This window comes from Podarcis gaigeae, assembly GCF_964106915.1.
Source record: "Podarcis gaigeae genome assembly, chromosome: 3".
NCBI classification, from domain to species: Eukaryota; Metazoa; Chordata; class Lepidosauria; order Squamata; family Lacertidae; genus Podarcis; species Podarcis gaigeae.
The window spans coordinates 61656884-61684609 of record NC_139680.1 but is presented as its reverse complement, the minus strand read 5'-3'; the positions used below and the strand labels follow the sequence as shown (position 1 = coordinate 61684609).

At 43.0% G+C, this 27726-nt stretch overlaps 1 protein-coding gene across 2 annotated transcripts; it reads right to left on the bottom strand.

Moving 5' to 3' along the window:
- Positions 1–1015: 1015 nt before the first annotated feature.
- HECA (hdc homolog, cell cycle regulator) lies at positions 1016–27366 on the bottom strand. 2 transcript variants are annotated; one of them, XR_014562361.1, is made up of 5 exons: positions 26751–27366; positions 11744–12784; positions 7498–7652; positions 4304–6543; positions 1016–3188 (listed from the first exon to the last, which is right to left on the bottom strand). XR_014562361.1 is itself a non-coding variant. In XM_083731680.1 (4 exons), exons 1-4 carry the CDS (start codon positions 26980–26982, stop codon positions 6379–6381), a joined length of 1593 nt encoding a protein of 530 aa, XP_083587806.1. In that variant the 5' UTR covers positions 26983–27366; the 3' UTR covers positions 1016–6378. The 2 variants fall into 2 exon arrangements, 1 of the variants encoding a protein (XP_083587806.1); XM_083731680.1 differs by having other exon boundaries at positions 1016–6543.
- Positions 27367–27726: the final 360 nt, after the last annotated feature.

Sequence of the window (27726 nt, the reverse complement as noted above, 5' to 3'; positions counted from 1 at the left end):
AAAAATCAAACAGATTATTAAGGAGACTTGGCTTTTGATTTTAATTGCCTGTGGCTGATCATCAGGGAAGGTGGGAGGTGTAGCCGAACAATATCACAGCCCTGCTTTAGGCATTCCAGATTAAGATGCAGTAGATGGTTCATTCAGCCATTACCAAAATCCTGGCAACTGGCTTCAACAGGAAGGCTTGCAAGATCAGTTTATCTCAGCAATGCAGCTCACTGGGCTACTTGCCCTCTCTCACCCTGAAGTAACTCACAGAGTTGTTGTGAGGACAAAATGGATCAGCCCTGTGTATGCTTCCTCATCCCCTTGAAGGGAGAGTGCAAAACAAATATGAAAATAAAAATTTTTTAAAAGCAAACAGCGATTGTGACACATTATCAAGGGCTAGTGCACAACATGGTGAATCTGTAATTATTATTACTGTTGTTTCATTATTTATACCCCACCCATCTGGTTGGGTTTCCCCAGCCACTCTGGGTGGCTTACAGCATATATAAAACATAGTAAAACATCAAACATTAAAAACTTCCCAATACAGGGCTGCCTTCAGATGTCTTCTAAAAGTTATGTACAGTGGTACATCAGGTTAAGAACTCAATTCATTCTGGACGTCTGTTCTTAACCTGAAGCTGTTCTTAACCTGAGGTACCACTTTAGCGATGGGGCCTTCTGCTGCCGCTGCGCAATTTTGTTCTCATCCTGAAGCAAAGTTCTTAACCCGAGGTACTATTTCTGGGTTAGCGGAGTCTGTAACCTGAAGCGTCTGTAACCCGAGGTACCACTGTAGCTCTTTGTCTCCTTGACATCTGAAGGGAGGGTGTTCCACAGGGAGGGCACCACTAGCAAGAAGGCCCTCTGCTTGGTTCCCTGTAACTTCGCTTCTCACAGTAAGGAAACCAGCAGAAGACCCTCGGAGGAAGTCCGGGCTGAGCGATGGGGGTAGAGACGCTCCTTCAGGTATACTGGGCCAAGGTATAATGACACCACAATAATCATGAACACAATTCACTGCAATTTATTCTTTTATTACAGATAAATCACAACCAAAAAACTTAACACCACACAAAAATGGCATCATAACCAATTATTTTAAATTTCATCAACATTCATTTGCTATGTACATATTCTTTCCTCTGCAAAAGTGCAATCCAAAACTGTTGTTTTTTTCCCCTTTTGGAAAAAAAAGGCTTTTTTGACAAACGTAGCGGGGCTGGCTTTGTAACCTCACAACTTTGTCCTTGAATACCTCGTACAATAAAATCAGAGAGAAATGAACATAAACTTGCGACATGTCTTCCCATCAACAGAACACACTGACAGAATCACATGTTGCCTCAAACCTTGCTCTCAGAAATCTACCCATTTCATGTGTTAGTTATTAACAGACAAAAGCCACAATCTGACACTGTCTTAGGTACACTTAACGGATTAGCAGGGCCTTGTTTGATTGTTGCCACAGAATCATACTAGATGAAGTAAAGCTCTACACTTTAGGGCTCTACTGGTGCTAAACATCTTAGGACTGCATGTAGATTTGCTGCGCTTTTCCCTCATACCATTTTAAATGTACTTTTACAACAGGGATGGGGGCACCTGTTGCCCAACTCAAATTCCCATTAGTCCCAGTTTTGGCAGTGATCAGAGATCATGGCAGTGATCAGAGACTCCAACAACATCTGATTCCCAATGCCTTTTTTATAGCAATAGTAGGAACAAAACTTAGTTTATATCTGCAAGTGCCAAAAAAAACAAAATCCACCCATTTTCAACGTGTTAAGAGGTGTGTGATATATGAAGCTTTCTGTCATGTTTCTGGCATAGCTTTATCATCGTGAGTGCCTCGGTGAATACTATATGGGCATGGAATTTAGAGGTGTTTTCTCACTAAAACAAATAATGGATGAAAAATAAAGACTTCCCAGATGCAATATATCCCAGGAGTTCCCAGAGAGGCCTTTGCTGCTCCCTCACCATGAAACTGTCTTACCCCACAAGGCACCTTGGCCGCACAGCGTGAGAATCGTAGCAGAAGATTCACAGTAACTCTCAGCTTCTGAAGAAAGGATTGCTTACCAGGTACAGAACCGTGTGCATCTCCCTTGTGTGCTTCTTTTGCCAAATTAGTGCTGCTTCCTATGTGAGGCTGGCCAGGCCAAAATAGAGCAGGTAAGGAGCCACTGCTTACCTGGCAGGCATTCCTCCCATCAGGATGTGTGAGCAGAGTGGCATGAGGAAGCAGGTGAGAAGTGATGCCATCATGCCTACACTCTGGCTGTAACCTGGAGAGCAGTCCAGACACCTTCTGCAAACCACCAAGTTGGCCATCACTGCCTGGAAGTATTACATTATTAAGCCAGGCCCATATTAACTCAAGGACAATTGCCTTAAAATATAGAATTTCATGGTTAAGCTGGTTTCAAAACAAAAATACTCTGATTGTACTAAAATACAGTGTACAATTATGCACGCTGTTAATATAAAACTGCTTGCACCTTTTATATGCAACATGCTACTCACATTTGTTGCACATAAAGCCACTGATACTTTTTGCTGGCAAAATTTAATATCCTTTTTCGCACAGCCCTCTTGGTTTAGCTCCTAACCTTTCATCTGATTAACACTGTATCCTAGCGATTTAAATCCTGCAAATACTGTTTTTTTAGATGGTGACACACACAGTAATGCAGTGGTATCTCAGAAGACACTGAAATTCCATCTTTGAGGGTCTCAAGTGCCACTTTCCAGTGCACACGGGAAGATGCATTTGAACAGGGACTGTTACGTTTTCGTCAGTGCAATCGAAGTGTGCGTAAGAAAGCCATTGATTTAAAACAACAAGGAGTTAAAACCTTGCCTAGCCTAATGGGCTTGACCCATAAATTTTTCCTCCTCCTTAAAAGGCAAATTAAATCTGGTAGTCTATGAGCTGCTTTACCACTTTCCGGTCTGGAACATTAAAACTTAGCCTGAATCTCCCTTGTCATGGTCATCTGTAGTTTCAGATACCAAGTCCTACCACTCTTGTGCCACCATTACCTTAAACTCTAGGAATCAGCAACTTGAGAGTGCAATCTGGCTCCCCATGGAGTGCCACTTGGCAATATAGGTGAGTGGAAGGCCTAGGAGCTATGGCAACAGGGCCTCCTGGCAGTTCCTGTTGAGGAAACAGAGGAAGTGGAGGTCTGGCACACCCTCTGTCCCCTCCTCACAAGGGCCGTTCTGTGAAGCTACTTACTGAGCACAACCTTCTGTGTACAAACTGCAGAACAGTTTGCAGAGGTGTGGGCTTAAGCATGCATATAAAACATGCACATTAAGTGTGAGCTCAGGGCCTCTGTGAGCCGCACACAGATTTCTTGAGGGCAACCTAATCAAAAATGCAAATTTGGAAGGAGCTTCAGGCCTCAAATAGTGAGGCATACAATGACAGAACTGCCACCATTCTTCCCTTCAGATGCAGAACGCTCAGTCAGTGCCACATGATTTGAAATCCATGCAAAATGCCTAGCTGTATGCAGTATACAAACTGGAAGATAAAATCTGAAATTGCTTATATCCAGTTCAGCTGAAAACAAACAAAAGCTTAATTGCAGCTGACCTGCCTTGATTGCAGATGTTCTGACCTCTTGATTAACGAAGAAAAATATATATGAAAGTGAGTATTTTGGGAAGTGAGAATTCTAAGTAGCATTATTTTGATGTTCAAGCAGTTCAAGCAGTCAGAGCTGTTGCAAGGACTGGACATTTTAATATTAAGCAGAAGCCTTAGTTTACAAGGCAGCGTACTGTGTGTTATATATTCGCTTTATTAGGTTTTTGCATTCTTTTGAGACTGTGTGACTCATTTTAAATCCATACTTGCCTTAAGTACAATGGAGGAGTCACATCTTTGCAAAACTATATTTTGCCAAGCTACACAGTGTCTATTATGCAGTAGGAAGTTTGGGCTGATTAGATCCACTTAAATTTCATGGAGCTCAAGTGTGTATTCTCATGCACTGAGGTTGTGTCAATGACTTAGGATCAACCTTATATTGATGAACTGTGATTCGCTCTTCCCATGTCATTTTCTGCACCTAAAAACAGCTTGGGAGTAGATCTGATCAGAGCTGCAGTGTACAAGGGGGATGACTAACCCCACTCCATCCAAATAAAACACCCAGGCAACAATGTAGTGGCCTATGTGTTCCACCGGCTACAAGGACATTTCTGCTAATTTACAGAAAGTAATTTAAGCTACTTCTCTTAGGAAATTATTTTATGAATAATAGTCCCATAAAGTTTTCAAGCAGATCACCCATTTTCAATATCTGTTCCAAAAAACAAAATACTCCAGACTATCACAATTTAAAAGATAACATATTCCCTCCTTTAAAAACCAAACATCTTGCACAAAATCATAAGGAGCCTAAGATAAGAATTAAAATACAAACATCATGGGAAATTTTTGTTCATAAATCTCACTGGTTTTGATTCTGAATCTACTGGGAATGCAAAAATCAATCAGTTCATTAATTTCACTTTGGATTCCTCAACCCAACGCTAAATTACAGGTTTTACAAGTTAAGTAAAAATGCCATTTCAAAATAGGTATCCAAAAGTAGAAGTCAACTGGTTTAAAATAAGGTAGCATCTACCTTCATATTTTAGCACCACCTAGATCTTGGCCAGGGTAAACAAACAAGCAAAAAAACAAAACAAAGAAAGAAAGATGGGATTTAATTCCATGCACCCAAGGGGTCTTCAGGCCACTACTACATGACAAAGTGCTGCAGTTTGTTATATGGCACAAAGACCTGTTAAAACAGAAGCCCATTCTGTGATCCAAAGATGCTCTTCGGAACCTTTAGCCTGCCATTCCAAGGCATCCCAGCTGATTCCACAATTTCCATTTACACATGAGCCTACACACAATCTTAGGGCATGCTTACACCAATACTAGTTATTTTTTAAAATGGGATGTTTGGACAAACCCTGTACTACTGGTGCATACCAGCTTGGCTCGAGTGAAGAGTTATGTTCTTTAAAATGTAGTATTTCATTTAGTTTATCTACCCTACAGGAAAATTCAGGCATCCAAGTTGACCACTTTAAGCAACACAATCCATTTGGTTTGTACCTCATTTCCTACATTTGTGCAGTAAGAGACAAAAGGGTCAAACCAACCGATGCACGGAACCTCTTAATAACAGGTTTTGCACTGAGCTCAATAATTCTTCTGAGAACCGCAAGATTTTTTTTTTTATGCTTTCAAAGAAGCTGAACTAATGCAACTAATTAAGATCTCAGTGTTTGTTTTGGTAGAAGCAACTTCCCTGACTACTAGAATTACAATGTTAGCGGAAACAGTATGATCTGTCAGTGAGAGTAGCTCCGATTATCAAATATATACTCCAGGAAGACACTATGCAAAAATAAGGGGGGGTTGTTGTTTTTGTTTTAAACAGTGCATTTTCTGACATAGCATTACATTCATTTGTCAATGTTTTAAGTTCACCTCGTCAGACAGAACCTCAAAGTATATGAGCTAGCACTACTTATACTATCAAGACAAGATCTTGCTCCCAGGGATGACGATGGCAAATTCAGCAGGGAACAACGTGGGAGTTTCTCTTACGAAAGAGGCAAACACTGGGATCTCATCCAGCCTGACCACCAACCTCATGCAGACACAGCAAATGCACAGAGTGGATCTAAGGGTAAGATGTGAGTCTTTGTGGTTTAACCCATGGAGAGATTATGCCAACTTGAGACCCTTCAGAATGCCTCTTTCTCTTCTCAGTGGCCCACACATCATACTGGGATGTGGAGTGTATTTGAGTGCATGGGGCCAGGGCAGAAATAACGACCAAGAGCTCCTTAGCTAGGAGGTCCTATCACCCTGTTCCATAGATAATATTCCATCCATCTGTAAGGACAGTCATAGGATTTTCCATCCACTTCTTTGAGCCATTTATGAAGATCCTCCCCCTTCCCTCCAAATCTACACGTACAACAAGAAAAGAAATCTATTTGGAACCAGTCGCTGGTTTCCATAACTTCTCTTCATGTCTTGAAGTTACTCTGCCCTAATTAGAAGAGAGTGGTGTTTCCCCCCCCCTCCTTGCTTAGATGAGTGCGGAGAGCGAGAGACAATCTGTTGCCCCATCCCTTGCCTTCAACTGAGATCATGGCAAGAGGACCACGGTTTTGATGACACATATCTACATTAGGAACACATGTACACAATCACACAAAGCTGCTGCACTTTCTTTCAGTTAGAAAAAAAAAATAACCCCCCTCCCCTCCCCCTCACAGAACAGATCTTATAAAAGATATGTAAAATAAAGGAACAATACTCATAAAATAGCTATTACTATGGCAAAACTTTTGTCAATAAGCCTCCAGAACTTTAAACGACGAAAATGGCTTCACAAAATGGTAGTCCAAGTTTCCGCAGTGTGGGCACTGCTGAACATTGCTGTATTCAGAGAAATACTGCATTCCAATACGTACATCTATAACAGGTTTCCCACAGTGTTTACAGTTCAGTCGAGCCTGGAAGAGGGTGTGGGGTGTGGGGAGACAGAGAGACAAAACAAGAGATGTCTCAAAAATCATTTACTCGCATGCAATTCAGCCAGGAACTTGATACAGATTCTCACTTAATTCTTTGCACTCGGGCAGACATGTGTGCCCCAGTAAGTGTGAATAGACTTCTGCTTCTGCAACAGACTTCTGCTTGCACAACAGAACTTCCTCCTCCTTTCCTCTCTCCTGCAACCCCTAGCACACCCTCAAACTCTGCTCCAGGGGGTGGGGGGGACCCTCCAGGGCAGGTTTGGGGAGGAGCGCAGGGATAAGAGAGGAAAAAGAAGTTCTGTTGTGCAAGCAGAAATCTGTGCAAGCAGTGCTGGATGCAGCCCAGAAACACCGAAAGAGAAACTATGTCAGGATTTGTTTTGCAGGGGTTTTCCAACAAGTTACACATTGCTTTCTACATATGCCCACCTTTCGTACTTGAAAGGCTGTGCATATATTTTGTTTTCAGGCACATGTGCCGAAATACAAAGAAATAAAGTAAGAATCAGTCCTGAGTACAAAGAAATAAAGTAAGAATAAGTCCTGAGTAGGGAGGGATTGGAAGTGCCTTTTTATGTATTCTGTCTTGGTCTCTGACCTTCTTGTTACCAAGATAATAAATCTATGGGCCCTTTTCAAGCATTCAGCTGTATAAAAAGGAACAAGGCAAGGAGGAGGGACCACTGATGGAACAGACTCTGCCTCTTCCTCATCAGAAGGCTTACAGGAAATCCCCATGCATAACATATATATAGTGGTTCCTTGCATCTTTTCTAATTATTGCCGCCCTCCCCTCTCCCCCACCCCCAATGCATTTTATCTAGATAAACTGAATGGAAATCTCAACTGTCTTACTTTACCAATCAGAAATCTAACTCTTCTTCGGTTCTGCCTAGTTAAAGATAAGATAGAAACTGTAATTCTGTATACCTGACAACAGGGAGACGCTGCTAGAATATCATACGTGTACATGGTTCCCAGTTGATGCCAGCTTCCATCCCACCGGGACTTGCACTTTATGCAGATAATTTTGTGAACTCCTTCTAAACAGTCTACACAAACAGCATAGAGGTGCATGAGCCTTCCTGTAAAGAGGAAAACAAAGATTTGGTACTCTGAAAGACATTATTGGTAAGGAAATGCATTCTGAAAATGTTAGGTATGTTCCTGGGTACAATAAACGAAAAAGGGGAAGTTCCATTTTCCAGACATTTCCAGCTACCGCTCCCCAAGTACTTTGGAACTGCAATAGCGAAGTATTTCATCCATCCATGGTTAGTTTGGCCATTTTACAGGGGCAGACCTTAGGAATTTTTTGAGAGAGACCGAGAAAGATCCCATCTTCTACTTGTAAGAGACGTACGCTGTGTGTGTACAAATGAGAATGTGGTGGCATCCTGAACTCTAGAATGTACTATCATTTTTTTTTTGCTGTTTTTAATATTGTATTGTGGATTTTATACTTTTGTGATCACTTCCCTGAAGCTCATTTTTGTGCCGTATATAATATCTAAAAAAATATAATGCAAAGCTGCCCTTTTAAACTGTGTATGTTATACAACAGGTATGTTACACAACAGGTTTACCAAATTTCAGGTCTGTGCTCTGGAAGTACCTTAATAATTTCTGGAAATTGTACCTAGATGCATGTGTCTACTTAGATGTATCTACTGAGGTACTGCAATAATTATATACATATAAAATTACTGGGAAATACCCAGCTTTTGGCACACATAAAGGAACCCCTCTGTGCTCCCATTTGGCATGTTAAATAAGGGGCACATGAAATCTCACACGCTACTCTTCCAAAAACATAAGCATAACATGAAATGTTATTCTCACATCCCACTTTTTATTCTAGAATATTAACGACAGCCACTGAAGTTAACAAGGGAAATGCAGTATCTTTGGCTATAGGGGGGCCACTTCAAGAGGTTGAGAATTGTTAAAGTGTGGATGGGAGAGAAACTAGGTCGTATAGTAATAAAACTTTGCAAGATTATAAATGGCCTGTAAAGGCAGAGAGAGAAATGATTTTCTGTTTTGAAACAGTGGAGCTCATCCTGTAAAGAAGGCAGGAAGTTAACATAATCAACAGTAACTTGCAGAATAGGTGGAATTCATCATTGTGTACCGTGGTGTCTATTAGCATACAAGAAAGTTAAAAGTTTATTGCAGAGTTTTAAAAGTGTCCAGTCATGGTAGCCCACAGAGAAATTGATATAGCCAGGCAGGTTTACCTCTGATACCAGCAGCTCTAGACTAGAAACAGGGAATAGATGGCTGGCCACTGGCCATGCTGGCTGGGGCTAACAGGATCCAACCGTAACTGGCAGGCCACAGATGCCTCAGCCCTACTCTAAACAAACAGGGGGTGTCTACCCTGATCATGTCCTCAGTCTGAGCTTCCTAAGGCCCTCTGGTTGGACCTGCTGAAGACAGGATGCTTGCCTAAATGTAGCTTTGCCATGATTTAGCATGGCTATTGTGATCTGATTATGCAACATATACATTGAGAAATTCCATGACTGACATAATTTGGTAGGTCAGTTGCCTTTCTGTCTTACAAAAATTTCACCAAGTGAAGAAAATAACAGAACGGATTTGGGAGAAGAGGGAGGGGACGTTGCACTGCAAAAGTGGAACGCCTTCTGTGAACAAAATGATTTCCTTGGCTAAAACCCATTGAGTGCATCCAAAGCTTGAAACCTACATATAAGCCTTTTACACAGTGGACTTTAAACTATTCAAAGAGTAGCTCACACTCCGACTGTTAGTAAGCAACAGTCTTAAAACACTGGCCAGAAAGTACCGGTGAAGTAAAAAAAAAAAAAGAGGAGATTTTTCAAAATATTCTCATGAACTGGGCTTTGTAGGATTGTAGTTCTCAACCTGCCGGTTCCTCTACAGCCAATCCCACCAGCAGCAGCCACTTCCTTGCTTTGCTATTAATCGGCAATTCCTGACTTCACTACCACTGTGGATTGTTCAGCAGAGGTTACTCTCTAAAAACAGTAATGTGAATGTTCAGATATAAACATTTAATATTAGAATATTAATTTATGATTAAACATTTAAAAAATGCAAGCATTGAAGTTGTCTAAAATTAACTCTGCAGAAAATATGTTTAGCATTTATGCTACAAAAGCAAATCATGTAGATCAACAGCACTAAGAACCAACAAGTGAGCATGGTGTAGTCCAGGCTTCCTCAACCTCGGCCCTCCAGATTTTTTGGCCTACAACTCCCATGATCCCTAGCTAGCAGGACCAGTGGTCAGGGATGATGGGAATTGTAGTCTCAAAACATCTGGAGGGCTGAGATTGAGGAAGTCGGGTGTAGTAGCTAGCATGTATGCCAGACTACGATCTAAGAGACCAGAGTCTGAATTCCCACTCAAGCATCAAATGCATTGCATGACCTTTGACCTTTCTTCACACATCAATCCAAACCATAGTTGTACATGGACATGATGCACCCTCCCCTTGTTCTCCTCCTCCCGCATGGCCAGGAAAAGGACTTCTGTGGAGATTAGCTTCCATTTGAAGGAAGAGCAGCTCCTCTTGTAGTACAAACCAGGAATCCTGAGTTACTAGAAACTTTAGTAAGTTTTGAAACAAGCCAAGTTGAATCCATGGATTATTAAGCTGGCTTTTTTAGCTAACCAAACTTTTAAAACTAATTATGTTCATCACCTTGAGCCCCTTAAAGAACAAAATCATGGAAGACAGGTGTAATTTCTTCCAAGCTGCTATTGCTGCTGCTACTACTACTACTACTACTACTACTATTATTATTATTATTATTATTATTATTATTATTATTATTATTTAGCTGCCATGAACATCTGCCAAGTTAGGTTAGTATGAATTAATGAAATAAAGGTCTTACACAGATGTCCTGGTTGGGCAGAACAGAAAATCATATAAGCCCTTAGAGAAGAGAAGTATTCAGGAAACGCAAAAAGTATCCCACTGACCAAAAAGTATGCCATTTCTCCATACCACAAAGTCACTGCTTTAACTCAGTTCCAGGAAATAAAAGAAAAGCTCAGACCACAAGAAATGAATCAATCTGTACATAGGCTGGGTGTGTAAATATAGAGAAGATTCAAATGTGAAAGCAGGAAAGTGGTGCAATGTCTATACAATTCTACCCAATTCAGAATATCCAGGTTACTCAAACCGTATCTTCCTTCTGGAGGCTGCCAGTGTGCCCCACCACTCTGGCCACTCCAGATTGGTCCAATTCACAAACTATTTTGCAATCCTCTAAACCAGGATTGGAAGCATGCTGCAAGAGTAATCCTTGTGAGCAGATTTCATGACATACGAAGTGGGTGAACTATGATTAACACGCAACTTCAAACTATGATCTGAAGTAGTCTTCAAACTCTGGTTTGAACACTGCTCAATGTAGATACAGGGAACCAGAGTCACAATGAACTAAAAACCACCACCTCTACCTTCCTCCTCTCTATAAACATGTAGTTGGAATAGTCTCTGAACATTCATATATCCATCATGGCATACAACTTCATTCTTCTTCTCCTGTCCCTAACCATGTCATTTTTCACTTCTTTTGCAGGGACATTCCACCCAACCCCCAGCAACTCTTCTACCCATATCACTTCATCCCTGTGAGAGTAAATAAAAGTCTGTAATTGAGGGCTGAGGCCTAACAGTAGGCAGAGAAAGAGCAAGGCAACCCATATTCCTTTCACGTATTAGCCCGACTCAGGTGTTAAGAGAAATCGGAGAATATGGCACATGAAAAGGCCACTGTCATAACACTAGATCCACTTTCTTTCCACCCCTGCAATCCCTGTTGTCCTCAACTGTATGAAGCAGAGGAGCCTCTCAAGGAGACAACCCATGTGATGTTGAATCTTGAAGCCCCTCTCTGTAACAAGGACTTTCACAAGTAGAAGCAGCTTGCCCACTTCAGACTTGTAACTGGCATGGACTGACGGAGATAGAGGTGGATCTAACATCTTCATCCCCATGTTCCCACTCCTGTGTTAATATTCCTCCATTTCTCTTACACCTGAACAAGTATAGAGCTTCTCTGCAGTTAAACACAGTTCCATGGTAAGGTATATTTCTGCCAGAAAACGCAGCACAGTAAATGAGATACAAATTGCAAAGTTTTCATTAAGAAATGAAGCAACCCATACCTTGAAGGTGACAGGGAACATCATATTCAATTTCATCATGTCTTGATGGGCTAAGAAACAAGGTTCCATCCACCAAAGGAAACTGTTCAAATACTGGCAATGCCCTGTGGCATAATGCACAGTTGACAACATTTCGGTGACTGGCACTGAGCGCTGCAAGAATGAATTTCCGTAGATCTTCTCCTTGACCAACCTGGGCATCATCTTCCATCCGAACATGGAAAGTGTTCAATTTATGCCGGGGGATGTGAGCAAGAAGTTCTGATAGGTCAAGCCTCCTCAAAAACTGGACAGGGGCATCAAAATGTCCCGACCTGTGTGCTTGTAGCCCAGATGCCCCATAATCAAAGTGGGCATTCCGGAACATGCCGCTATTGGCCATGTTCTTCCTGTGAGGTTCTAGATGAATGGCGTTCTTCAGAAATTCTCCTAAGTATCGTGAAGAGCGAGGCCCACTGAAATGTGTGGGGGCAAGGACAGAGTAGCCGGCGGGAGGGGACTGGCCTGGAGAACCACAGGGAGAACGGACTGGGTAGCTACTGCTAGCGGTGCCTTTCTCTTGAGAGTTCTGCCGATCCATCGAATGCCGCCGCTGGATATCGTGGTTTAAACCTTTCTGGGGTTTGTTGGCAGGTCTGCACTTCTTAACATCTTCCGAGGACTCCGAGGTTGACCTCCCAGTGCTCTTTTCGGACACAGACTTCTTCTTCTTCTCGTCTTGCATCCGCTTTACTTGGTACCAATCGGTGTCTTTCTTTAAGTGGCCTTGTCCACACCGGCAAGAGCAAAAGCGAAAGGCGAGATCATATCCCTTCTTGGTCCACATGTTTTGTCGACACTGCTTCTCATTCCAACTCCTTGCTCTCCCGATGCAATTGAACTGGGCCAGAATGCTGCTCTCCCATTCATAAAAACACTGAAGATGCATCCAAGTGCTGTAGGGACAATGTTCATTGTTGCATACCACTTTCTGGTAGTCGTCTTTTTCGAGGTCAACAGGCCGTCCAAAGCTACATATCAGTGGGGTAGCACAAGCAGCTTCTGCAGGACAAAGAACAGATAAATGTATCAATTGTATTGTATGCAATCAGTATCTGCCATTGTTATTCAAAGGGTTCAAGAACAAGTTATCCTGAGACAATCCAGGGCTTCTGGTACACAAATGAAGCTGCATGGACACACTGGTACTATTCTACAAACTGAGGAATGTGTAATGGAGGGATCCATATCGTTTCAAGGAAGGGAGATATCAAGCCACATAACATATTTTTCCGTGTATAAGACAATGCTTTTTGCTTAAAAAAAGAAGAGGGCAAAAATTGGGTGTCGTCTTAGACAGAGATAGTGAATGCAGAGAGGGGGTGTGTAATTAATGGCTGCAGCAAGCAGGCGATCGGCGGCAGCAATTGGGTGAGTGATTGGTGGATGCGGCAAGATCTGCTGGCGATTGGCTTTGGCTGTGGCAATTGGGCAGGCGATTGGCAGCTATGGCAAAGGTGGGCAAACAATTGGCGGCTGTGGCTAGGTGTACGATCGACAGTAGCTGTGGCAAGCATTCAACAGTGGGGGGCAGGCGGGTGAGCAATTGGCGGAAGTGACCTCCCCCACCTTCCAAAAAAGCTAAACAACTTAATTTCTTAATTTTGGGTTTAAAAAAAATAGGGGTCATCTTATACATGGGGGCGTCTTATACATGGAAAAATACAGTGTGTTTTGCTGTCAACAGTAACTAAGTGAAAATTCCTCCAGAAGACACCAGGAATGTCTTGTTTAAGATACCAGGTTCAACAATTATTTATTTTACTTAGGGTGTTTATACAACCCACTCCATAACAAAATTCTCAATGTGACTCACAACGCTAAGTAACATTATCAATTGCAACACCATGTTCATTGAATTAGTAACAAAATAATTTAACAAGTTCTATGTTGCATTGCTGCCTAAACATAAGGCATCCTTTATAAAAGGACCCACAGCTCATTATTTCCAGATTGGCCTTCATCCTAAATGTTTTTATTTTAGAGCCCAAAATTAATCAGAAACAAAATTAAACTCTGATTGCTATCTTCTCCAAACTGTGCATGTCATAAAGAACTTATTCAATCAAGCCATATGGGTTAAATCCACCTTTTAAAAAATTGTGCCTACGACTAAGCAAAGACAAGCCTAAGAGGGAGAAGATATTTTCAAGCTCTACAATACTAAAAGCTTGTGCATTCCAGTGTCTGAATTTCCCATGGCCTTTAATACACTTGATGAACTTCAACCAGCTGTTCTAATAAAACACAGATTTCCAACAGTAAAAGTCTTTGCAATTTCACTTTCAGAAATTAGACCTCCTGGTGTGAAGAAAATTGTACCTTAGGAAGACTAAGAGGTATGAGGAAATAATTTGAGTTAAATATCTTGCATAAAAACATAAGGTGGCTAGCTAAGGTTCTACCAATTCTTCCAGACCGAGACCATAAAATCCATTAGCACCCAAGTAAAAGAAGTGCTCAGAGAGGAAACACCCCTTTTTATACAGTTCTTGAAACTAGTGAACCATTGCAAAGTTGGCAATTAAAGAAATCCAAATCAATTAAATTTGCATATGGCTCAAACCTAGTTTTGCATAGGTGCCCCAGGAGATATATTCTTTCCTATGCGAGATAAAAAGAGGAAATGCCTCTTCTAAGATTATCCCTACAACTTGCAATTTTAGAAGCATTTGTATACAAAAAAGAGGTTTTTTCATTTAAAAAAACCAGCATTTCCTGATTAGTTACATACTGTAAGTTAAATTAAATGGCTCAAACTTTCCAGTCATTTAAAGCGATCCATTTGATATAATTAATTAATTAATCTCAGACCTACTAGGAAGGCACAGCAGATCATATACAGTGGTACCTCGGGTTACATACACTTCAGGTTACATACGCTTCAGGTTACAGACTCCACTAACCCAGAAATATTACCTCGGGTTAAGAACTTTGCTTCAGGATAAGAACAGAAATCGTGCTCTGGCGGCATGGCAGCAGCAGGAGACCACATTAGCTAAAGTGGTGCTTCAGGTTAAGAACAGTTTCAGGTTAAGAACAGAACTCCAGAACGAGGTACCACTGTATTATTCTGTAAACTTTTTACAAATGCATTTCTATACATGTTACATTTAGTTCAATGAAACTCCCAGGTTGAGTACGTATACTATTCAATAAAGACTAGTCACACCCACTTTTGCACCATGGGCCTCGGCACACTGACCATGGGTTAATGCGGAACGCATCCCAGAAAAGCTTAGCTACCCCTAATGGACTACTAACATGAGTTTGACCAAACTGCAGGAGGCAGAAGTGCCTGGCGTACTTTGGTCCATGGGGTCACAAAGAGTCAGACACGACTAAACAACTAAACAACAACAACAACAAACCCCTAATGGATCAGACTGCCATGTTCTGAACCCCGTAAGCTGTCCTCATCTCAACTTGAAACAAAAGCAAGTAACTACATTTGCTCACATTCATTCTTTACTCACATTCCTTTTTGCCTCTCCTGTTCCTCTTCTCTCACAGTTTGTTTTCTATGCATCTGTGACTGAGAGATACGTACGTGTAATTTGTGATAGAGAGTCGGGAGAGATTTGTGGTATTTATGTTGGATGGAAACAGAGCAAGTTAAAGAATACAGTGGTACCTCAGGTTAAGAACTTAATTCATTCTGGAGGTCCGTTCTTAACTCGAAACTCTTCTTAACCTGAGGTACCACTTTAGCTTATGCGGCCTCCCACTGCCCCGGCGCTGCTGCTGCGCGATTTCTGTTCTCATCCTGAAGCAAAGTTCTTAACCCGAGGTACTATTTCTGGGTTAGCGGAGTCGGTAACCTGAAGCTCCTGTAACCCGAGGTACCACTGTACATCTATTTAGGACAATATATATACTGGGGAGAGAATATCAAACCGAAGAATAAAGCAGGGGGGAGGAGGAAATAATAATGGGCCACCTTTGGAAAACTCAGCTTCTTAATGAAAAATGAAAATGTCTCCTCAGATCTGAAAGCTATGCACACATTCATTACGTGTATATTACCCCTAGTGTGTTATGGAGCAGAGAACTGGACCATGACACAAAGAAACATGAAAAGGTTAAGAGCAATGAAACATGCCCTGGAATGAGCAATGTTACGCACATCATTAAAATAAAGAAAAACTAATAATTGGACCCAACAAAGATAAAAAGTTACAGAGCAAGTGGGAAAGACTGCAAAGTTGAAACGGTCAGATGCAGGGCATGCGGCAAGAGAAAGCTCAGGTTGATGGAGCAAAAGCAGTGCTGGTGTGGAAACCCTACAATATTAACAGACCATGGGGACGGAAATATATGTGATAGATGGACTACTAAAACTAACAGCAGGGTTTGTGTGGGTGCAGCAAGCAAACAACAGAGAGAACTGGAAACAACTTGAAGAGGTGTATACCCAAATATACAGGTGAGATGCTGTAGAAGATGTTCGATGGAGGGAAGGATATATATGTTTTCTGTGTGCATGTGAAACAAAGGGGTGTAGTCTAATGCAGTCAGATGTAGTTGGGCAGAGAGGGAGTGTGTTTGTTTGAGAGAGAGAGGAAGAGGAGGTTTATGTGCATGGACGGTGCGTGTGAGAGAGGAAGACATGTACCTGAGGAAATAGAGACATATTTGTGTGGTTGTGTGTATCTGAAATTGCTTGGTGTGAGAGACAGACATATACACAGAGAGATGCATGTGTGACTGCATGTGCATGCAAGAGTGTGGGGTGTGGCTGCCTCGTACATTTTCCCTGGTGCAGGGAAGGCTGCTTTTGCTATTCAACAACAGCATCATAGTGTGTGCAAAATCAGTATCCTTTCATCTCCACAATCGGGACCAGCAGGACACAGCTGACTTCCCATGGAGTCCCTATGAAGTAGGGCTGGGGGAGCAGTGATTGTACTGTAATCTCACTAATTTATTCCTATGCCACCCCCCATGGTTTTAATAAAATATTGTCTATAAGGTGTTGAACACTGTTATTTTATTATGTGTATTTTTTAAAAAAATATTTTATTTTAAATTGTTCATAACAAATTCAGTAGAAAAGGGAAGAAGGGGCTCAGAAGAGGGATGGAAGAGGCGTTTTAAATGTTATCAAGATACGAGTAGTCCTAAGGTACAAAATACATGCAACATCAAAATTACATATGCAGATTTTTGGTGAAAAATTGTATTTCAAAAGAAGCCACATTAGCAACTGGCCACTCCAGAATCTGTTAAAACCACTGAAAACTGCCTAGCATGCAAATAAACATAAGCCATGAACTATGAAATCTGATTAAAACATGAAGCCAAATAAGTTTAAAATGCTTACTAGTGTAGAACTCCAAGCTGCCAGATTCATGTTTAAATCACGACCTCAGTCACTATGCACTATGCACTATGAACTAGGAGTTCACCTCCTAGGTAAACATTTTAGCCTGCCTAGGACCACATTTAAACTGTTCTTCAGTGATATTTTAAAAGGTATTCACTTTAAACCATTTCTCACTCCAGATGCAGCACCAAACCCAAGTACATGTCCTGTTCAGAAAAAATCAACACCGAGGCAAAAAAAAAAGGGTAAAGGTAAATGATCCCTGGATGGTTAAGTCAAATGGGACTATGGGGTTGCGGAACTCATCTCACTTTCGGGCTGAGGAAACCGGCATTTGTCTGCAGACAGCTTTCCGGGTCATGTGGCCAGCATGACTAAACCGCTTCTGGCACAATGGGACACCATGACAGAAACCAGAGTGCACAGAAACACCGTTTACCTTCCCACCGCAGTGGTACCTATTTATCTACTTACACTGGTGTGCTTTTGAACTGCTAGATTGGCAGGAGCTGGGACAGAGCAATGGGAGCTCACCCCATCGCAGAGATTTGAACCTCCGACCTTCTGATCAGTAAGCCCAAGAGACTCAGTGGTTTACCTTTACCTCACCAACATCACATTCTAAATTGTATAGACCACTTGAGGGGTCTATAATCCCCATTTATCATACCTGGTGGCAAAGGGACTATGACATAATTTGCCTGTAAGAAGGGAAACAGATTCAGATAAGTCATGTTTCTTGCATCTATGCATATTATTAACACTCAGTATGAGGATACACTTCCTTCTAGTGTGTGGAATGGTGGGAGACTCTGTTCAAGACTATGTTTTGGACATTAACCACTGGGGACACAATAAGGTCATAGTTTCTTTACACATAGCCCTGACATCTGATCTACTTAAAAAACTGCCAAGTACCGGGGTGGAATGGGGCCAGAAAACTACAGAGAGATGTGTTCTTACAAAATTATGAAGAAAGCCTAATATGTATCTGTAGCATCCTGTAAGAAAGGTGAATAGAGATTGATTTTACATGTCAACTATGCAGTAGCAATACAAGAGGCTAGATGATGATGTAAGTCAAGCAATCTTCTTACAAGAGTTATTCCGAAAGGATTTGTAGATAATATGAAGTGATATTCAACAGAAAAAATAGCTTTAGATTGGCATATATGTTGGAAGCAATTTTGTAACATGGAATTCAGAAAACATGCAGCTCTCTGAAGACAAGAAAGCAATGAGCTCTGGAATTTAACATTACACTATTCTTGTCTTGAACTCCTGCTTCCCAAATCTATCTCAGAACTTCCAAAATAGGTGATCTGAAGATTGAAGTAAATATTCTAAGAATTCTCTTTACCACCTTTGTTCATAAAAAACGAAGTCTTACACAAAGCACCACTCCACATACCTGAATGATCAGATATAGCTTGCAAAAAGGTAGCAGTTGCCCATCTAGCGTAAGGGGAGGGAGATTATTAGACAGTATAAAAAGTGTGTGTGTTCGAGTGTAAGAACATTGCTGTTTTCACTTCACTTGGTACCTTTAATGTTAGATATTTTAAACTGTTGTCATCTGCCCTTTGTGGTGTTAGGTTTATACTGTATGACTCAATAAATTAGACTTAGTCGAAACTGCCATCTTCCCAAAGAATGCTGCTGTTCCCAAACCACAGCAGCTGCCTGATCAGATTCTTGCTTATCTCTTACCACCAGCTACTGCTTCTAAAGTAGTTTGTAATCGTTCAAAGATAAGTAATAGAATTGTGCCCACATGTCTTGCTAAAACTTTAATCAGAATGTTAAAAAAGCACACCACATTTGGGCAGTTTTTTCAGGAATTGTGTCAAAAGGACAGCAGAAATATTAGTTCTGTGATCCATGATTGTGACCTGAATAGGAAGCCTTGCCTCTCTGTAAATGGACTTGATCTGCTCTTAGTGCAGTAAGCAGCCAAGTCTGAATGGATGCACAGGATTGTAGCATCATCACATCCAGTGATCTGATTAGGTGGGATCACATGAGGAGAGTGAAAGGGGGGTAGCTACTGAGGCAGCAAAAGGCTGATAAACTGCAAATACCGACCGAGTCATGGAGGCTAAAGGTAAAAACGATAGATTTTCAGGGTCTCCCAAATCACTACTTTTGAGATTAGAAATGAGAAACATTCAGCTCAGCTTTTATAACCACAACAGCAATTACATCTTTGTACGACAGCTATGAGGTGAAATATAGTACGTACACGAGCTCTTAAAAGAGACATAGTAAAAGGAGCAGCTAAGTACAGGCCTAATTAGGTAACACATACCATACATTACAACTTGCAACAGTGGAGCTTTTAGTAACTATAAAGTGACAAGCAAGTTTTTAAATGTTGCATTAGCCAAATCCCCTTCAATCAGATCACTCAAAAAACTCAAAACAGGTTAGTGCTTGCACAGGAGCTCTAAAAGCAATCAAGCTTCTATAGAAAGAAGGATGAATGCAAATGTATTCCATTTACAACAGTAAAAAGAAAACAGTTCTAAATGGGGTATATTCAGGTTAAACCAAGTACTGCTGTCAATGACAAGTATTTGGTTCACCCACTGCCTCTCTCATTTTTCAGGTAGAAATCAAACCCTCTCTTCTCCAGGCCAGGGGTAGGGAACCTTTTTTGATCCTGAAGGTCAGATTCTATTGTCTCCATCAATCCAAGAGAAGGAGGCCAGTGATGGGTGGGGTCCAAAAGTTGGTTGGGACCAAAGTTTGCCATACAGATGAACCATAGGCAGAGACTCGCACATCTGCACACACCCTCACACACACCCCATCAGCAAAATCTCCAAATGGGCAATGCAGTTGAGGAGGGTTAATCTATTATTATTATTATTATTATTATTATTATTATTATTATTACATTTATATCCAGCCTTTCCTCCAAAGAGCTCAAGATATACACTTCCCCCCTTTACATTTTATCAACAAAAAAGTCCTACTGCCAAGAATGGAACAGATCCCAATTTCCAGTTTTTGATTTGGACCAAGCACTTCTTAGATGCCCACACAAGCTTTGCTACCAGTGCTGCTTTATCTCTGATCATAACTCAGATCCACATTAACTTCCTGCTGCCCTCTCCTCTAAGATAGTGACCCAATGCTAGCTGTATCTTGAGCAGGAAATGGTTCCAAGTCTTTCCACCTTGCAAACAGGCAAGCATGTGCACTTATACACACGCACTCATAATTAACCCATACTGCTTCTTAGCATCCCAGCCAGAGCATGAACTGCAACAGGGAATTTTGGTGCATCCTTAGCACGTTCCTTACTGCCCATATATTGAGAGAGAAGGATTAAAAGCTGCATGAGCTTCTTCTCTCTAAGTGACAAGGTACAGTGGATGGATTCAACAAGCCGGCATATACTCAACTCAAACACCACCTCAGCTTGAACCTTCTCGTGTATGAACAAGCAAACCATGATTTAGAATTGCTCTGTGCTTTCATTTTCTGCTGCTGGCTCACCACTCAACTTTGAAAGTTCATTTCCATCCCCATAGTACAACAGCCTCTGGAGGCAATTCTGGGAAGTACTGTATAATGAATACAACATTTTTTCAGTCACTTACAGGAACGGAACAAAAGATACTGTTTCATACATCGCAGAAATCAACCCACGTATGGCCCAATGTCTAAGCAATCACGGCCAACCCTCCATGGCTGCCCAGCTGTTAATCATATGACATCATATGACATCAGGGGGCTCCAAACCCAAGCAAACCAGAGCAGGTTGCATTCAGCACCCAATTTAACAGTACCAAAGGCAAACCACGCTTGCTAAGGAACAATCAAGAGTGAGAGCCCCACACTTGCAGTGGGACAATCAGGAGCCTTCACTCCGAATTGAAGCAGCAATAGGCAACCTTTCGTCTGTTGATGGCTGCCTTTCTTCAGGAGTAGTATGTTGGGGACCACATGCTGCGGGCAGGACGAAAGCCAGCAGTGGGTGAACCAGAACCAAAAGTGAATCAGGTCACCCCATCTCTTTCTACTCCTTAAAGCCCAGCAGGCTGCTGAGGAAGCAACCAGGAGATCTGATCTGAGTGCTTGTAGACTTTTGAAATTGGGTCAAAGGCTGCATGTTTTCCACCCTTGCTCAAAATGAGAGAAACAGTAACAATAATTAAGTCAGAGAACTGTAAGATAGCACTGAATGGCATTTTAGGACAACCTTGAATGCAGGCTATATAAGGCAAACCTTGCAGGTCTGGGGTTGTTTTGTTGACTAGCTGAACAAACAAACCGTACTTGTCAGGGATTGTAACATTTTGCAATGCTGATTAATATCAGCTAAAAACGGCAGCTTCTGTACAACTATGAAGAAATAAAGCAAGTCTCTGCTAGCATTCATTCCAAATTGGTCTAAGACATTGGTCCAACACATTGGTAGAGCCCTCTCATGTGCCTATACCACCCCTGAAAGTGATGTAGGGTGTTTTCAAACACCCAGTACCTGAATACTGAGCTGGTAGAAAGCCTTGAGAAGACAGTATTACGTGCTAAAAGTTGCGTGTTTGAATTAGCTCTTAGCCAGTAGAATAGGTGTAAGAACAAATCGTAATTTCATAACAAAAGGAGTCCAACTACTCTACAATTTCACGTTTCATTTAGTAGGGGCTACTTAAGGGCTTTTTTAAAAAAAGGCAAGGACTGCAACTGAGTGATGGAGCATCTGCTTTGCAGGCAGAAGGTCCCAGATTCAGTTCTCGGCCTCTCCAGGTAGGGCTTGGAAAGATCCCTGTCCAAAATTCTAGACAGCCACTGCCAGTTAATGAAGAGAACATTGAAGCTTGATGGATCACTGGTCTGACTTAGTATAAGGCAGTTGCGTATATACCTAGGTACTGTATGATATATATGGCAGGACATGGGCTATGTGACCCTCTAGATAAGGATTCCTCAATCTTAGCCCTCCAGATGTTTTTGGCCTACAACTCCCATGATCCCTAGCTAGCAGGACCAGTGGTCAGGGATGGTGGGAATTGTAGCCTCAGCACATCTGGAAGACCGAGGCTGAGGAAGCCTGCTCTAAATATAATCAGACACCAACTCCCATCAACCCCAGCCAGCATAACCAGTGAGCAAGGGTGATGGAAGTTGTAGTCCAGGAACATCTGGACTTCCTCATCCCTCACATACGGACAATCCACAAAGTCATTATTTTTTAAAAAAGAAATCTACCCAACGTATATTTTAAAAGGAGATTCAACTCCAGTCGAGAGGGTTTTAGCAAAAGAAGTTGACAACACAATATACTTCTACAGCAGCCATGAACATTTCATGAAGATCTAAAAGCTTAAGACAACAGCAGTGACAAGTTATAGAAAACAGGTTGTGCAAAAGTATGAGATGCTGGCTGCATTTGTATGTAACAATGAACCAGAGGTGACTATCTTTTTTTGGTCCGAGGGCCACACTGAGGATTGTCAACACTCCAAGTGTGATATGCCAGCCGTGGCCATGGCCAAAGCAGCCCAAACACGCAATCACGCTTGTTCATACATATACATATGCACACACACACACAGTCACTCATGTACACACACATGTGCATGCACGTCCTCATGACACACACAAACACTAAGGCAGGCAGGCAGGCAACACTGTTGTTCCTCCCCATTACAGTTTAACCTCTCCTCCCAGCTTACTGTTGCATTAGGAAGAAAGCCCTCCATTTACTCTTTCCTTCTTCTTTTCCCTCTGGTGCAACATTATTGCAAGATATTACAGCTCAGTAAACAGAAAAGAGAGCTAATTTTTGGAGGGGTAGCAGGTCACCGGCCAGATATTATCCATGGGCTTGCCACCCCTGTGATAAACCAAGAATCTTGGCTTTTAAAAACCTTACTGGACTTGAGTCGCAGGCTAATGCATGCAGCACAATTGCTCCCACTTCCCTTCTTTTGAATGTGTGGGTAAACAAACCAGGAAGGGTATAATTTAGTGTTACATCCAAATATGGGATCCTAGTTTGTTTCTCCCTAACAAGCTGGGGGGGGGGGTAGCCAGCCTTGCACCAAGGTTTATTGTTGGCTTACAAATCTTGGGTTGTTAATGGAAAACAAACCATGATTCTTTTTCCTGAAAGAGCAAAGTGGGAGCATAGACTGCATATTAAGTATGGTTTATTAAGCCAAGGTTCTTGATTTATCATTATGTACAAACATGCACCTTCCCTTTTATAACTTAACAAGTTAATGGCTCATAAAACAGGGACTAAAGCTCATTGCAAACCTATTTTAAACAGCAATCTTTTGTTAAGTGTAATACAGTATAGAAGCATAGAATCACAGAGTTGGAAGAGACCACAAGGGCCATCAAGTCCAACCCCCTGCCAAGCAGGAAACACCATCAGAGCACTCCTATAGAATCATAGAAAAGTACACATGTATAGTACACATTACAATTAAGCCTGCTGTAGTGTATAGTAGCTTTGGCTCGGTTTGTTGCTGAGAAGACCACTAAGGCAAATGCAGGGCTAGTTCACACAGTATGCTCACCACTTGATAGTGGTAAACAATCATTATAATGTGCACGTGTGAATGACCCATCAGTGATCACACACAACAGGTAGAACTTCCATATAATCCAAGACACCATGATTTCTCTTTTAAATAGCATCAGTAAACACATTCATTTGTGAGTTACCAAGTGTTCTGTGCTCCACTGATATGCATGTCTGGATTCCCCCATAGTCTCATTAATCTTGGCAGATCAGAATACCCACAAGTGCTTTAACAATGCAAAAAATATTCAAGGTGAGTGAGGATGATGTAGCAAGGAATACAATGCCAGGCAGAGGTTAACAGGTTCTTTGACCTCAGGACTCAGCTTAAAATATATCAGGGCCTGAAGGGTTCCAGACAATTTGCATTCACCTGTTTCTAATCTTCCATCAGATACTTATTTTCATACTGCACTGTACACTTAACTCTGAAATTCTTACCTGCAAATTTGAGCCAGTTGTTTTAAAACTTAATAGGAGATTTTTCTACACCATGATAGGAGAAATCTGCACACATGTTTTTATTTACTTTTTTATAGGAGTCCAAACCACAATCTATTTTTTAAAACACTGTAACTTTAGGAAATGCTTTCTGATTCATGGTGGGTGGGTGTGTTTCTGTTTGCTCTTTCTTGAAACTTTCTGTGCCATTTAAACATTTCAAATTTATCTAAGCCACTACAACAGACAGCAAGCCTTGTAGAATCTGCACACTGGAATTGTCAGGAACCCAGTAGCATACAGCAAGCATCACACCAGTGTTTTGATGACTACCAGGGAGCCTCTGGGCCATGTCCCAATATAATTTTGCTACAAAAACTGTAAGAAAATAAATCAGAAAAGAAATCCTATTAACATGAGAGCTAATACTATTGTAGGATATAGATGCTCCACAACAAACTAAGTACTGTTTGAAAAACAAATGGATTTGTGCACTAAGTAGTGCAATAGATAGGGGGTGGAGGATGGGGGAAAGGACCACAGTATCCCCCTAATTTTTAGAAGCTTCAGTAGTGTACAAGTTGCAAAGGGAGCAAATCCCACTCCTGCCCCTCTCATGCTCGCCCACTCACCCACTCTCTCTACACACTCTTTTCGAAACATGCCAGCTTGAGGAAGAGGAGCCAAAGTCTGGGAACATATCCTTATTGAGATGCAAAAATAGCCATCCTTACACACATGCACTATCAAACCTCATCCAAATCTGTCCTATATTTAGCACAAACTATCGGATTGCTATATTTCATCACTAGCAGGCATTGTGCCAAAAGCTACTCCTGGTGACTGCAAATTTTCTGATTTTGTTTTGCTGGAAAGGACACTAATAATGACTGGAGACAGCAGTTATTGTGCACATCACTGTAGTAGGCAGGAGAAGCAAAGCACAAATTCTTCCTATTTCCTTCAAACTCCTAGAGATCTATTCAACACTGGTCCAGCTCAGAGAAGACCCACTGAAATGCAGTTAATTATGTCCATTGATTTCAGTGGCTCTACTCTAAAATAAAACCAGCGTTGAATACCAACCCTATTCTTAATGTTTAAAGCATGCCAATAACCATGTCTAGGTGCAGAAGTTTTACATCACTAATTTCCAAACTTTTATTCATGGGTCCAATAGTTCTGTTTCTATTTACACACACCCTTGGACCAAAGCAATCCAAGCACCCACCAGTACCTTTCCAAAGAAGAAAATTCACCTACAAAATAGGCTTCCCATTCCACTCAAACCTGAAGGACTCACAATGCAATGGTATTATGGGCACAACCATTCCCACCCCCCTCCACCCAGGACCTACAGGGAAGGGTCAGGGAGAAGAGAAAGCAATAGTTCCTGTTCATTACAGATGGTGGTAGGTAAGTATAGAGAGATCAATGGCAGCACAGTGGCAGCTGGGCCACACATCAGTCCTGCTGCATATATAGGAGTTATTTAATCAATCTTTTGTTTCCAGCAATTCAAACCATGGTACAATGAGGTCAGCTGGCCAAAAAGGCTCAGCAACCTGGCTAAAGCTTGAGGATCAACACCAATTGCTCAGAATCGAGGGCATGTTCAAAGTGGTCAGCTAGGTATGTACATTTGATAATCATGGACAGGATCTTTATACAAAAATTTCTACGCTGCCCTAATAATACAAATAATTTCTATTCTGCCCTTCTAATGCTTATTCAGCATTCACTGTCTAACCTAGTTACTCGGCACCTAATATATTTAATAAAAGTAAGGGGAGCGCTGCATGGCATGCAGATGAGTGGGGCCTCAGGTAACAGATACTGATGGGTAGGGACGCCCATAATGAGAGAGTCAGGACTAAACGTATGGACACGGACTATCTACCGACCAGTCTTATAAACAAACAGCACACCAGCATTTGCACATTTCTTTCAACAGAACCAAACGATTCCGGCTGTGTTAAAACAAAGGCCAGCTGCCGAAAACTGCAGGCCTCAGAAGCGGGGTGCGCACGTGTGCAGCATGCTAGTAGATGTTAGGCCACTTCCCCGCATCTCCCGACTTCACACACACACAGCCTTGCACGAGGATGACTCAAATCCATTCATGGTGAGTCCGACACCTCAGGCCCAGCAGTGTCTCAATATGCCACACCGGGCATGGGAGCCGAAAAGGCAGGCCACCCTACTTTCGGTTCCAAGCATCAATCGCAAGCTTTTGAAAATAAAGAGCGGCGGAAGGTGGCCGAGATAGGGACCCTTGCAATTAAGGGAGGGAGACAGGGTCTCCCAGTGCACGCTTCGGAGCCATGTGCATTTGCAAGCGAGGCGAGCACGGGCAGGCAGGCCGCGCACGCACTTGCGGCCGCCCTCGGAGCACGGCCCGCGCTTTCCTTTCGCTCACCCCCCCCCCCGGTCTTTCTTTCTTTCTTTTTTAAACATCCTCGGACTGCTGCGCCATCGAAGGCCCGGGCAGCTTCGCAACTACTAGGGCGCCGCCAGTCAGAGTCCGCCCGCCCTGCCCATCCGCAGGAGCAGGAAGGAAGCGAGCGAGAGGGTGCGCGCAAGAGGGAGAGTGGGACAAGTTGCGCGGCCGCCCGCGCCGCCTGGCCGCCCCCCTCTCGGCCTCCCCGGGTGCCTACCGTTCTTGGAGTCTCCCGGCGCCGAGCCCGCGGCGGCCGCCGCTCCTCCCGAGCCTCCGGCGCTGCCCGCGGCCGCCGCCGGCCCGCTGGCTCCCCCCGCCGCCACCACGGCGGCCAGCGCTGCTCCTCCGCCCGCCGCCCCCGCCGCCGCCAGGGCTCCATTTTCCTGCTCGTCCCCGCTGCTGTTGGCGCGCTTGTTCTTCTTGCCCTTGCTACTCTTCTGGTTCGGCATCGCCGAGGGAGGAGGAGGAGGAGGAGCGGGTCGCAGCAGCGGGAAGGCGGCGGAGGCGGCGGCTGCTGCCTCCCCTCTCGCTGTTGCTACTGCTCGGCTGCTGGGCTCCGCCACCGACCGCGGCTTATTACAGCTCCATTGTCAGGCGGAGCAGCAAAGGCGCCCTCCCGCGCGCTCTCCACGGCCCCGCCGCATGCACACCCACCCCAGCCGCCGGGCCGCGGGAAGACGCGCCAGCGAGGGAGCGAGCGGGAAAGGCGTGTCTCGCTTGTTTTGATTCTGCTGCTCCCCCCGCCTGCTCCGCGGCGCTCCTTTCCCCGCCCGCCGCTGCCTCCTCTTTCTCCTCCTCCTCCTGCTTCTCTCTCGCCCGCCAGGCCTTGGTGACAGGGGAAAGCAAAGAGCAAGTGAAAGGGGAGGGAGGGAGGCACGGAGGAAGGCGCGGCTCAGAGGCCGGGCTTAGCGGCAGCAGGGAGGCGCTTCGGCTTTCCTCCCCTCCTCTCCAAAGCACGGAGCTGACTTGAGGGTTGTGCTCGCTGCCCGTGGGGAAAGGGGTTCCTCCAGCTACGCGGCCGGATCCGTCCCTCGAGTCGGGATGCCAAGGTCTCGTGATCACTGTGGGGATATGGTTTGGTTGTGGGCACCCTTCGTGGTGTGGACTTGATGCTCACTCCGGATGCCTCCACCCCGACCCCCAGTTCACATTTTGGGGTAAAAGCAGAACTAGAGCCCTGCGGGATCAGTCCA